The following is a 13,655-nucleotide window of genomic DNA, read 5'->3' as shown; positions in this document are numbered from 1 at the left end:
CCAGGACGAACAGTGATTTGAATCCCTGCTTCCCATATGGTCCCCCATGCCTTCCAGGAGTAACCCTGAGCGCTGCCGGATGTGACCCAAAAACCAAAAAAACAACAACAACAACAACAGAACTCATTATTGAGGACTTGACCTGCCAGAAATAGAATATAATTTTGTTTGGGCTACACCTAGCAGTTCTCCTAGGCCACTACTGATTATGGTGTTTAAGTGCCACTCCCAGCAGTGGTGGACGACCATTCAATGTCAGGGCCCAAACCCAAAGCTTACTCATGCAAATCATATACTCCAGAATAGAATTTAACATGATGAGGCAGTTCATAAAAAAAAAAAAAAAATTACCACTAATTTGTTAACATCTGGGGCCGGCGAGGTGGCGCTAGCTGTAAGGTGTCTGCCTTGCAAGCGCTAGCCAAGGAACGGACCATGGTTCAATCCCCCGGCGTCCCATATGGTCCCCCCAAGCCAGGGGCGATTTCTGAGCGCTTAGATAGAGTAACCCCTGAGCATCAAACGGGTGTGGCCCGAAAAACCAAAAAAAAAAAAAAAAAAATTTGTTAACATCTGCAGAAGTCATATCAATTACAAAGATAGTTACATTGTTAGTCCAAGTAGAATAAAAACTGAAATTCCTTAAACTCACTCATTAGGTTTCACCAGAAGACCGAGAATATAAGGGAGTACAGAAAAAATAAGATTATTCAGGGCCCGGAGAGATAGCACAGCGGTGCTAGCCTTGCAAGCAGTCGATCCAGGACCTAAGGTGGTTGGTTCGAATCCCGGTGTCCCATATGGTCCCCCGTGCCTGCCAGGAGCTATTTCTGAGCAGACAGCCAGGAGTAACCCCTGAGCACCGCCGGGTGTGGCCCAAAAACCAAAAAAAAAAAAAAGATTATTCAGAAAAAGTACAGTTAGGGCCAGAGTGTTTAACACAGTGGTAGGGCATTTGCCTTGCACGTGGCCGACCCAGAGACCTGGGTTCGATCCCAGCATCCCATATATGCCCCGAGCCAGCCAGAAGCGGATTTCTGAGCACAGAGCCAGGAGAGCTCCTGAGCTCCTCCGGGTGTGACTCAAAAATAAAAACAAACAAAAAAGTACATTTGGTGTTACCCAAACCAATTACAACTAGCAACTAGCATGTTGGTAGGCCTTCCTACTCAAATAAGCAGTTCTCAAACAATCATCACACACATTCATAAGAACCCACCTCAGGGGCCGGGCGGTGGCGCTAAAGGTAAGGTGCCTGCCTTGCCTGCGCTAGCCTTGGACGGACCGAGGTTCGATCCCCCGGTGTCCCATATGGTCCCCCAAGCCAGGAGCAACTTCTGAGCACATAGCCAGGAGTAACCCCTGAGCGTTACTGGGTGTGGCCCAAAAACCAAAGAAAAAAAAAAGAACCCACCTCAATTCTGACACAACCTTCCAGGGATATTATAGAATACCAGAGCTTAAGGGTTCATTCTCCCAAGATAGTGCTCTACTTCAAAGACCGGTCAGGAAAATATTAGCTGTGTTTCTGAACCAAATGGCTACGGATTAAAAGTTCCCACAACCTCCTTCTCAGAAGCTAGTCCAACGCTAGCTCTCTTTGGAGAGTATGCTTTTGACCCACTGATTATAAATTAGAGGCAAATACATCTCTCTCAGGTTTAATTAATTTGCGCGAAACTGCTCTCAAAACTCAGCAAACCTGTTTGCTTACTAAATCTAGTACGAAGGAACAGCTAGATTGAAGAGATACATGTGGACAAGTATAGGAAACAGAGGAGTGAAATCTCCACATGCTCACACCTAGCAGATCTTCGAAGACTCCTCCTCTTGGATTCTTATGGAGGCTTCATTACATAGGCATTACATGGCCACTGGCAACTGAGATCACCTCCCAGTTTCTCTCCTGGGCGCCATGGGATGGGCCTGGAAGTTACAACACTAATCATATGGGTTGGGGCTTGCTCTCTCAAGCCTGTGTTCTCCCTTGAACACTTATCTTTCCTTGCTGGCTTTTTTGACTCTAGAGAAGTCCATGTTCTCTCTTGAACATGTATTCCTCTTTTTCTCTTCCCCTCATGTCTTTCTAAATAAATTTCATTCAATAAAACTATTTCACTTCACATACATAAACAAAAATTACATGGACATCAGACCCCTACATTCACTCCTCACAAAGGCACTTCACTAACATACCTCCACTGTGATCACCTTCAACAAGCAACTGGTGAACAGAAATTATGGTTAAAGACTATGCAAAAAAAAATATTTTAAAGGGGCTGGAGAGATAGCATGGAGGTAAGGCGTTTGCCTTTCATGCAGAAGGAAGGTGGTTCAAATCCCGGCATCCCATATGGTCCCCCAAGCCTGCCAGGAGTGATTTCTAAGCGTAGAGCCAGGATGTGATCTGAGCACTGCCGGATGTGACTCAAAAACCAAAAAACGATATATATTTTTCGATCATCTGAATGACCAAATAAATTGATTTCCTATAAGTCACAATACCAAAAAAAAAAACCCACCTGCAAAATCTGTTCCCTGGCAAAATAATCCCCCCACCCTGCATATCAAAACTTTAAGTCCAATGACACAGAAAGGAGTGAACAAACTTAGCTAAAAATTTTCATTGCTATTCTCATAGCAAAATCAATGAAATCAATAGAACAAATTAAGTTTTAAGAAACTGAAATGCCTCTCTTACCTCATGTGTAAGGCCAAACCATCCTGTAAGCTAGAGATCCCTAAATCAGAGAGAGTATCTGAGCCAACGGAAGCTGGTGACAGTGAACCCTCCTTCTCCTCCAGCAGGTCCAGCTTTACCAGGCTGCTAATCTCATCCTCCGAGTTATCTTCAGATACAGAGCCAATCATAAATCTCGAATGTTGATTCAGTTCCAGAGGTTTAGCCAAGGAGGATGGTTCATCCATTTTTCCTTCGAAATGAGCTCTCACAGCTACAGAAAAAAAGAAGACTAAATGAGAAAGCAGGTTTGGGATGATAAGCAGAGAGTCACAGAGTATACCTAATATACCTACCACTGCTAACACTTGGAAGTAAGGCAAAATTTAAGAATTAGTTTCCTTGAGCTATCCTATTTTCAAGATGTTTGTTATCAGGGAAAAAAAATTAAGTCATAATAAGCCTAAAATATTAAAAATTAGTTCCCTCTATCTCAAAGAAATTCCTCATAAGACAATGCAATCCCTTATCTTTTTTTTGTTTTATTTTTTTGTTTTGGGGCCACACCTGGCTGCACTCAGGAATTACTCCTGGCTCTGCACTCAGAAATCACTCCTGGTAGGCTGGGGGTACCATATGGGATACTAGGGATTGAACTCAGGTCTGTCCCAGGTCAGCAGCGTGCAAGGCAAATGCCCTACCGCTGTGCTGTCATTTTGGCCCCAACTGATTTAAGGGGTCAGGGGTGGGCTACACTCAGCAGCGTTCAGGGGTTTATTCCTGGCTCTGCACTCAGAAATCATTCCTGGCAGGCTTTGGGAACCATATGGGATGATGGGGATCTAACCTGGGTCTGTCCTGGGGCAGCTTCGTGCAAGGCAAATGCCCTATGGCTGTGCTACCACTCCACCCTCTCCCCTTATCTCTTCAGTTTGGTGATGTCAAAGAACTTATGATCAATAGAAAACTTTGTACAGGGGCCAAAGCGAGTAGGGTGTTTGCCTCGCATGTGGCTGACCAGAGTTCAAACCCCAACATTCCATGAGGTTCCAAAAGCCTTCCAAGAGTGATTTTTGAGGCAGAGCCGGGAGTAACCCCTAAGCGCCCGCTGGGTGTGGCCCCCAAAAAAGTCTGTACAGTAGATTGAGGTTGCTTATTGTAATTTTGCAATTTCAGTACAGTAGTAGAGAAATGTAGAATAAGACTAAGAGTTTAGGGAGGGTGGTGGTAGATTTATCGGGTGGGGGGAGAGGAGGATTTGGGTCACACCCAAAGGTACTCAAGGATCATTCCTGCAGGAATTGAGGGACTGACTATATAGGGTGCTGACATTCAAACCTGGGTTAAGCATATGCAAGACAAGTGCTGCACTATCTCTCTGGCACAAGTGGTGGTGATTTTAAACATGGTAGTTGAGGAGGCCGGAGTGATAGCATAGCTGTAGGTCATTTGCCTTGCACGTGGATGACCCGGGACAAACCCGGGTTCAATCTCTGGTATCCCATAAGGTCCCCTGATTCTGCAGGAGCTATTTCTTTTTCTTTGGTTTTTGGTTTTTTGGGTCACACCCAGTGGCACTCAGGGATTACTCCTGGCTGTGTTCAGAAATCGTTCCTGGCAGGCATGGGGGACCATATGGGATGCTGAGATTCAAAACACTGTCAGTCCTGGATTGAATGCCCTTCCACTGAGCTCTCTCTATAGCCCCCAGAGCTATTTCTCAGCACAGAGCCAGAAATAACCCCTGAGCACTGCTGGGTGTGACCCCCCCAAAAAATAACTTGGTAGTTGAATAGGCATTTAGAGTAAACAGCATTATCATTTGCCTACAAACACTACTGTGAGAGTGCATACTACTATGAGCCTTATACAACTATGTAAAGACCGGGCCCAAGCCCGAAGGTAAGGTGCTTGCCTTGTACATGACCAATCTGGGTTAGACCCCCAATGTCCTATAGGATGCCCCGAAAACTACCAGGAGTAATTCTTGAGTGCAAAACAGAAGTAACCCCTAGGTACTACAAGTGTGGCCCAAAAACAAAAACAATGGGTATATATCTCTAAAGCAAACTTCAGAGAAGTGCTTTGTTTTTGTTTTAACTTAAAACTCTTGTCCCTGAAGGGAAAGAATGTGTATGGTGCTTGCCTTACAAGCAGCTGACCTGCACTACCAGACACTGCAGGAGTAATCCCTAAACAGAGCTGGAGCTAAACCCTGAGCACATAGGTATGACCTAAAAACAAAATATAAAAACCAAGAACATAGAGCTGGGGAGATAGTACAACAGGTAGGATGATTGCCTTGCAAGTAGCCAGCATAGGTTCAATTTCAAATCAATAAGAGACCTGTAGATTTACATTAGATAGGAGATTTAAATATTTAAATAGAGTGACCCCCCCCAGAGCACAAAGCCAGAAGTAAGCACTTAAGCATCTCTAGATGTGATAAAAAAAAAAAAAGTCATCATAAAAAAAAAAAAAAAACTCGTCATCGTTATGCTTTTCCTTACTTCTTTTTCCTCAGGAGAGGAGGCACTATGATTATTTCAGGTGCTACTCTTCAAATCAGTACTAAGAGGATAGCTCCTGGGAGATGCTGGAGGCCACTCCCCTGGTAGTGAGTGGAGGGAATCATGTCACAGTGGTCCTCAAACCCTCAGACCAGTGGAGGGCCGGACTATATTAAAAACAAAAACTATGAATAAATTCCTAAGCACAATGCATATATCATATCTTATTTTGAAGTGAAGAAACAAAACAGAACAACAACAGTATGTGGCCCGCGGGCGGTAGTTTGAGGACCACTGAAGAGGCTGAGTTCAAACCAGGGCTTCCTTGAAAAGTAAGTGCTCTGTCCTTTGCATTACAACTTTTATAAAGTCATCCAATGGAGCCAGAGCAATTGCACAGCAGATATGATGCTTCCTTGCATGCAGCAGTTGCAGGTTCAGTCTCTGACCCAGGTGTCCCCAAGCCTCCCAGGAGTAATTTCTGAGTGCAGAGCCAGGAGTAACTGCTGAGCACCACCAGGCATGGCCCCAAAAACAAACAAAAAATCATCCCCCCCAAAAAAAATGTTTATTCTGGGGGCCAGAGAGATAGCATGGAAGTAGGGCATTTGCTTTGCATGCAGAAAGATGGTGGTTTGAGTCCTACCATCCCACATGGTCCCCCAAGGCTGCCGGAGGCGATTTCTGAGTGTAGAGCCAGGAGTAGCCCCTGAACGCTGCCAGGTGTGACCCCCCCCCCAAAAAAAAGTTTATTCTGGGCTCTCCTATACTGACAATGATATACAAAGAAAATGAAATCTCAGGGCCTGAGCGACAGCACAATGGGTAGGGCATTTGCTTTGTATGCAGCTGATCGGATTCAATCTCCAGCATCCCATATGGTCTCCCCCAAGCCTGCATTCAGGGATCATTTCTGGTGGTGCTCAGAGGATGATATGGGACGCTGAGGATCAAACCCTGGTCAGACACATGCACGGCAAACACCTTAACCACTGTACTATCACTCTGGCCCCCAGAACTAATAATCCCCAGTTCTGTTTTTGAGGTGCTAGGTATGTTAACTGTTAACAATGATTTGTTGTTATTTTTGTTGTTCTTTTTTTGGGTCAGACCCAGCACTCATGAATTACTCCTGGCTCTGTGCTCAGAAATCACTCCTGGAAGTCCTAGGGACCATATGGGATGCTGGGATTCGAACCACTGTTCGTCCTGGATTGACTGCATGCAAGGCAAACACCCTACCACTGTGCATCTCTCTGGCCCCTAACAGTGATTTTTTTTGTTTGGTTATATAACCCATTGTGATATGAAAGTAATTAAAAAGCACTCTTTTGTTGTTGTTGTTGTTGCAGCCACAGGGGGTACATCAATGAGTCTTTGGGACCTTGCTACAAGACTCAAACCCAGGGTTCCTGCATGTGAAAGCAATATTTCTTAACTTTAAACAGCAACAATATGAAAAGTTTGGAATGGAAAAATAGCTTAAAGAGCTAGAACACATGCTTTGCCCAAATTCAATCCCAAACACTACCTGGTGACCATAAGGAGTGAGCCCCTCACGTTCAATCTAAACACCAATCCCCCCCTAAAAAAAGAATACTGGGCCAGAAACCAGAAATAGTACAGAAGGTAAAGCAATCTCCTTTCCTGTGGCCAACCCTGGTTTGGAATACCTGGCACTCCATTTGGAGTAAGACCTAAACACAAAAACAAACAAGCAAAACAAACAACCAAACAAAAATACTGAGCCAGAGTTGTGATACAGCAGATAAGGTGCTTGCTTTACATACACTCTGACCTAGATTCAATCCCTGGCAAGACATATGGACCCAAGAGCACTGCCAGAAATGATCTCTAATCATTACCAGTTGTGGGCCAAAAAAAAAAAGTAAACATTAATAAAAAAAATACTGCCAGGTACATTAAAAAATGTATTAAAAGACATTTTCAAAATGTAAGTGAGAGGGGGCTGAAGCAATAGCACAACAATAAGGCATTTGCCTTGCACGCAGCCAACACAGGATGAACCCTGGTTGGTTCGAATCCGGGCATCCCAGATGGTCCCCCAAGCCTACCAGGTACAACTTCTGAGCACAAAGCCAAAAGCAACCTCTGAGCACCACCAAGTGTGACCCCCGCCCAAAAAAAAAGTGAGTGAGAGATAAATTAACTTTTAGTTTGAGTAACAAAATAAAATAGAAAAGTTGATTCCTACATTTACTATACATTTTTCCTTGAAATTTATATGCTTAAAACTTCAAAAATTTCTTCTTTTTTGTTTTTTGGTTTTTTTGGTTTTTGGGCCACACCCGGCATTGCTCAGGGGTTACTCCTGGCTGTCTGCTCAGAAATAGCTCCTGGCAGGCATGGGGGACCATATGGGACACCAGGATTCGAACCAACCACCTTTGGTCCTGGATCGGCTGCTTGCAAGGCAAACACCGCTGTGCTATCTCTCCGGGCCCCAAAAATTTCTTCTTAAACAAAACTTTAAGGGGTCACAGATGTGGCTGAGCAGTAGAAGGCAAGTTCACATGTATAGAGTGCTAGGTTTAATTGCTGGCATCCTTAAAAAAAAAAAAAAAAAAAACTTTGGGCCGGAGAAGTAGCATGGAGGTAAGGCATTGCCTTGTATGCAAAAGGACAGTGGTTCAAAATCCAGCATCCCATATGGTCCCCTGTGCCTGCCAGGGGCGACTTCTGAGCACAGAGATAGGAGTAGCCCCTGAGTGCTGCCAGGTGTGATCCAAAAACCAAAAACCATAAAAAATAAAAAAAATAAAAATTTTTCAGGCTTGCTCTTCAAAGCCTGTGTTTGCCTCTGCAAAACATATCTTGCTTTCTTGCCTGTTTCTTTGCTTAACTACTTCCACTCTGGAGCATCCCATATGGTTCTCCAATTCTGCCAGGAGTAATTTCTGAGTACAGAGCCATGAATAACTCCTGAGTGTCACCAGGTGGCCCCCAAAACAATAATGATGATTATGACGATGATAATAATAAGGGGGCAGGAGGCTGGAGTGATAGTACAGCAGGTAAAGCATTTGCAATGCACATATTTGACCAGGGTTAGATCCCAGCAACCTATATGATTCCCCTAAGCTTCCCTCGGGAATAATTTCTAAGTGCAGAGCCAGGAGTAGTAACTCCTGAGCTTTGCAAGGTGGGGCCCCAAACAAACAATAATAGTAATAGTAGGTGCCAAAGTAAAGGCACTTACATGTGGTCAATCCTGGTTTAATAACTAACAGAACATATGGTCCTTTGAGTACTGCCAAGAGTGGCCCAAAAACTCTAAATAAATAATAGAGTAGATCCAAAACAAATTCGATCTCAACTAACAGAAAACAATGGCTGCCTTCTTCTCAAGAGAAATAAAGGAAGACACTCAGGAGCAGGTTTGAGCTTACAATCTGCCTGAAATTAGATGACCACACAAAACAATTAACTCCATGATTTTGATTCCATGGAAAAAGAATTAACAAAACATCCCTGGGTTGAAAGGCTTCAAAACAGCAACTTCAAATGTACCTTTTCCAGCCAAAGACATGAAAGCAGCCTTCTCTAAAGGCTCACAAAGACTTTGAAACAGAACAGTGTCAATGGCTAAAGATCCTGTCTAGTATCATTCCCAATTGTGACCCCAGTTATGTGCAGATCTGATTTGCAGAAGGGCTGATACTACCACTGCTAATTCCCATGTTTTTCAACAGTCACCTGGATACATGTAACATGATGCTATGTTAAGGGGAAAAAAAGATCATGTCTAGCAATCAATAGCTCTACTAAATAGTATTGCCAGATATATGCCTACAAACACCAGAAAAGAGAGATCATGTATAAAAAGAAAATCACTGATGAAGTCAGAGTGATAGTATGGTAGTAGGACACTTGCCTTGCAGAGCCAACCTAGGTTCAATCCCCAGCAACTCATATGATCCCCCAAGCAACTATCAGGAGTGATCCCTGGTTGCAGAGCCAGTAACCCCTGCGCACTGCCATGTGTGATACCCCCAAAATAACTAAAGGAAAAAAACACTGAATACCTATCTAGACACGGAGATACTGATAGCCTGTCCCATTTCCACTGACTCTGGTTCTGAACTTAAGAGAGAATATGGGCCTGGCACACGAATGACCCAGGACGAACATATGTTTGATCCCTGGCATCCCATATGGTCCCCCAAGCCAGGAGCAATTTCTGAGCACAGTCAGGAGTAACCCTTGAGTGCCGCTGGGTGGGTCCAAAAGTAAACCAAAAAAAAAAGAGAGAGAGAGAGAGAGAGAATGTGGTGAAGTACTGAACCATTCACAGCAATTTCACTGCCATGTAATGTCCTTCTCCTTTCTTTCGCTATACTTGGGGCTGCTGGGTGAAGAACTGAGAGGAGGGAGAAAACATACAGTAAAAGGGACTGACTCCAGGGCTTTGTATGTTCTTTACTATAGGAGCTACATCACTGGCTTAGTGGAAGGCTACTGCTAAAAGCCTACAGTTTACTATTTTAGAAAATGAATATAAAAACTGAAACTTTGGGGCCGGGCGGTGGCGCTGGAGGTAAGGTGCCTGCCTTGCCTGCGCTAGCCTAGGATGGACCGCGGTTCGATCCCCCGGCATCCCATATGGTCCCCCAAGAAGCCAGGAGCAACTTCTGAGCGCATAGCCAGGAGTAACCCCTGAGCGTCACAGGGTGTGGCCCAAAAACCAAAGAAAAAAAAAAAAAAAAAAAACTGAAACTTTTATCACAAATATAAACATCAAGAAGCATTTATTTGAAGAACCAAAGATATGGCTCAGTATCTATGAGTTATGTACAAGGATCTGGGACCAATCCTAGCGTCACTCCCCACCAAAAGAAAAGCAACAGCATTATTTGCAACTGACCTCTTAAAATTCTTAATGTATGAGCAGATATCCACCTCCAAAAAGAACTAAAGAGAGAAAAGAGAAAGACTTGAAATATTATTGAGAAACCCACATTTTATCAATTCCTGCTTATTGAGAACAGTATAAAACTAACAATTCTTAGCGTGTTTTTGCAGATAAAATCTATTATTTAACTTGAAATAGAGTTCTTTGTTAAAATCTGCAAATCAGAAGCATTTCACATTCACTTTTATATGAAAGCAATAAACAATAATCCAAGTTTACCATTTTACAATGTGTCTTTTGTTTGTTTGTTTGGTTTTTTCGGTGGGTCACATCCGGCAGTGCTCAGGGTTACTCCTGGCTCTATGCTCAGAAATCACTCCTGGAAGGCTCAGGGGACCATATGGCATGCCAGGATTTGAACCAATGACCTTCTGAATGAAAGGCAAACGCCTTACCTCCATGCTATCTCTCCGGCCCCTTTACAATGTGTCTTTTCGATTGTATGCCTCAATAAACACATTTCAACCCTATGACTTACAATGTTTCATCAAAATAGGTTGTATTAAGAAGAGAACACGGAGGGGGGGGGGGCAGAAACATAGCATGGAGGTAAGGCGTTTACCTTTCATGCAGAAGGTCATCGGTTCGAATCCCAGTGTCCAATATGGTCCCCCGTGCCTGCCAGGAGCAATTTCTGAGCACAGAGCCAGGAAAAACCCCTGAGCACTGCTGGGTGTGACCCAAAAACCACACACACACACAAAAAAAAAGGAGAACATGGGGCCAGAGTGATAGTACAGCAATAGGGCGTTTGCCTTGCATACTGCTGACATGGGACAGATCCGGGTTCAATCCCCAGCATCCCATATGGTCCCTTGAGACTGCCAGGGGCAATTTCTGAGTGCAGATCCATGAATAACCCCTGAGTGCAGCTGGATGTGGCAAAAAAAAAAAAAAAAGGAGAACAATTAGATTCTCTACAACTCAAGCTAGGGTCTAATGTTTCTACACGGTAATACCTATCCCAAAAGAGTGGGCACTAAACCTTCTTCTATATAAAATCCAAAACTTCTAAGGAGTCAAAATGTTTCAGGGCTGGAGAAATAGCATGAAGGTAAGGTGTTTGCCTTGCATGCAGAAGGTTGGTGGTTCGAATCCAGGCATCCCATATGGTCCCCTGAGCCTGCCAGGAGCAATTTCTGAGCGTGGAGTCAGGAGTAACCCCTGAGCACTGCCGGGTGTGACCCATAAACCAAAAACCAAAAGTTACTAGTTACTTCCCAAGATCTACATGTCCTTTTAAGATCAACAATTTAAAATAACCAGGGTAGAAATTCTCCAATTTGACTACACAAGAATCACCTGTGGTAAGTTTTATTTGTAAATTTATTATTTAATGTTTGGGTTTTGAAGTACACCTGACTATACTCTGGGGTTATCCCTAACTCTGTGCCCAGGGAATACTCCTGGTGGGCTCAGGAGACCATATAGGATGCCTGGGATCAAACCCAGATCAGCCACATGCAAGGCAAAAACCCTACCTGTTATACTATCTCTCTGGCCCCACCTGTGATTCATTTTATACCCATGTTATCCTAAGCTCAACCCAGATCTATTGAAACAGAATCAATACTAGGAGTCCAGAAATTTGAATATTTAGTTCCATGTCTGAGTGCAAATGATAAAAATGTAGGCTTAAGGGATTGGAGCAATAATACAGAGTAAGGAACTTGCCTTTCATGCAGTTGATATAGATTCAATCCCTGGCACTGAATATGGAATCCCAAACCAATCAGAAGTGACTCCTAAGTGTAGAGCTAGGAAAAAGCCCTGATCACAGCCAGATATGGGGGAAAAAAACAACAGCATAGGCTTCAAAGCTACATACTGTTTTTTATTAGGCCAGAATGATAGTGCTAGGGCATTATTCACATTGCATGTGATCAACCTAGGTTCAATGTCTGGCACCCCATATGGTCCCGGGCACCCCATATATAATCCCCTAAGCACTAACCACCACTGGGTATATCTCAAAACTAAGTTTTTGTTTTGAAGCCACATCTGGTAGCGCTCAGGGGTTACTCCTGACTGCACTTAGAAATTATTCTTGGTAGGCTTGAAAACCATATAGGATGCTGGAGATCAAACTCAGGTTTATTGAGTGCAAAGCAAATGCCCTGCCCACTGTGTTATTGCTCTGGCCCCCTGTAATGTGGGTTTATATTATTCCCAAAATTGTGGCAAGAAAGGAAGTGAATGAAAGGAGACTCGAAGATAAAAGATGTAGAATGGTGTTGTGGAGTTAATGTAAAAACCTAGAATCCAGACTTAATCCTGACTTCACTAATATCAGTAGTATACACAAGAAATCACTTAATATCTCCAAAATCTCATTTATAAAATCTGAAGCTCAGCAACATCTTATCAGACTGCTTTGAGTATTGATATAATATATGAAGGGGTTTGGTAAACTATGACTGTACACAGATTAGTGTTTTGCAAACACTGGGTCACAAATTAGAAACTTAGTAAATTAATTTAGAAAGTGACAACTAACACATTTTAATATATTCTTTTGTTCCACTACAAATAAAATCTCATCATAATTTTTGTTTGCTTTTGTTTTGAGACCACACCTAGGGGTGCTCAGGATTTACTCATGGCTTTCACACAGGAATCACTGCTGACAGGCTCAGCGAACCCTAAGAGGTACTGACAATCAAACCCAGTTACCTATGTGGCATGCAAGTGCCCTACCTGCTGCACTATCGTTCTGGTGCCTCAAAATAAATTCAACATATTTGGAGACATTAAAAATAAAGAAAAGGGGGAGCCGGAGAGATAGTATGGAGGTAAGGCATTTGCCTTTCATGCAGAAAGTCATTCGTTCGAATCTTGGCCTCCCATATGGTCCCCCGAGCCTGCCAGGAGCGATTTCTGAGCATGGAGCCAGGAGTAACCCCTGAGCACTGCCGGATTTGACCCAAAACCAAAAAAAAAAAAAAAAATTAAATTAAAAAAAATAAAGAAAAGGGGCCGGAGAGATAGCATGGAGGTAAGGCGTTTGCCTTGCATGCAGAAGGACAGTGGTTCGAATCCGGCATCCTATAAGGTCCCCTGCTGTGCCTGCCAGGGCCGATTTCTGAGCATAGAGCCAAGTGTAGCCTCTGAGCACTGCAGGGTATGACCCAAAAACCAAAATTAATAAATAAATAAAATAAAATAAAGAACAGGTTTTTTTTTTTTTCAAAATAAATTTCCTGGGGCCGGGTAGGTGGCGCTGGAGGTAAGGTGTCTGCCTTGCAAGCGCTAGCCAAGGAAGGACCGCGGTTCGATCCCCCGGCGTCCCATATGGTCCCCCCAAGCCAGGGGCGATTTCTGAGCGCATAGCCAGGAGTAACCCCTGAGCGTCAAATGGGTGTGGCCCAAAAACCAAAAAAAAAAAAAAAATAAATAAATTTCCTAGAGTTAAAATAATTTAAACCTGGGCCCGGAGAGATAGCACAGCGGCGTTTGCCTTGCAAGCAGCCAATCCAAGGACCAGAGGTGGTTGGTTCGAATCCCGGTGTCCCATATGGTCCCCCGTGCTTGC

The 13,655-nt window shown here is 43.6% G+C and overlaps 1 protein-coding gene across 1 annotated transcript in view; it reads right to left on the bottom strand.

Moving 5' to 3' along the window:
• Nucleotides 1–2,950, bottom strand: part of ACACA (acetyl-CoA carboxylase alpha) — a 276,321-nt gene extending 273,371 nt beyond the window's left edge. Inside the window, exon 1 of the mRNA XM_049772768.1 lies at nucleotides 2,702–2,950. Coding sequence (XP_049628725.1) covers nucleotides 2,702–2,928 — 227 coding nt within the window. The 5' untranslated portion in view covers nucleotides 2,929–2,950. The remainder of the gene's footprint in view (nucleotides 1–2,701) is intronic.
• Nucleotides 2,951–13,655: the final 10,705 nt, after the last annotated feature.

The sequence above is a fragment of the Suncus etruscus genome, chromosome 1 (assembly GCF_024139225.1).
Source record: "Suncus etruscus isolate mSunEtr1 chromosome 1, mSunEtr1.pri.cur, whole genome shotgun sequence".
NCBI lineage: Eukaryota > Metazoa > Chordata > Mammalia > Eulipotyphla > Soricidae > Suncus > Suncus etruscus.
Note: the sequence above shows the minus strand (reverse complement) of the source record. Positions and strands in the feature narration are given on the sequence as shown.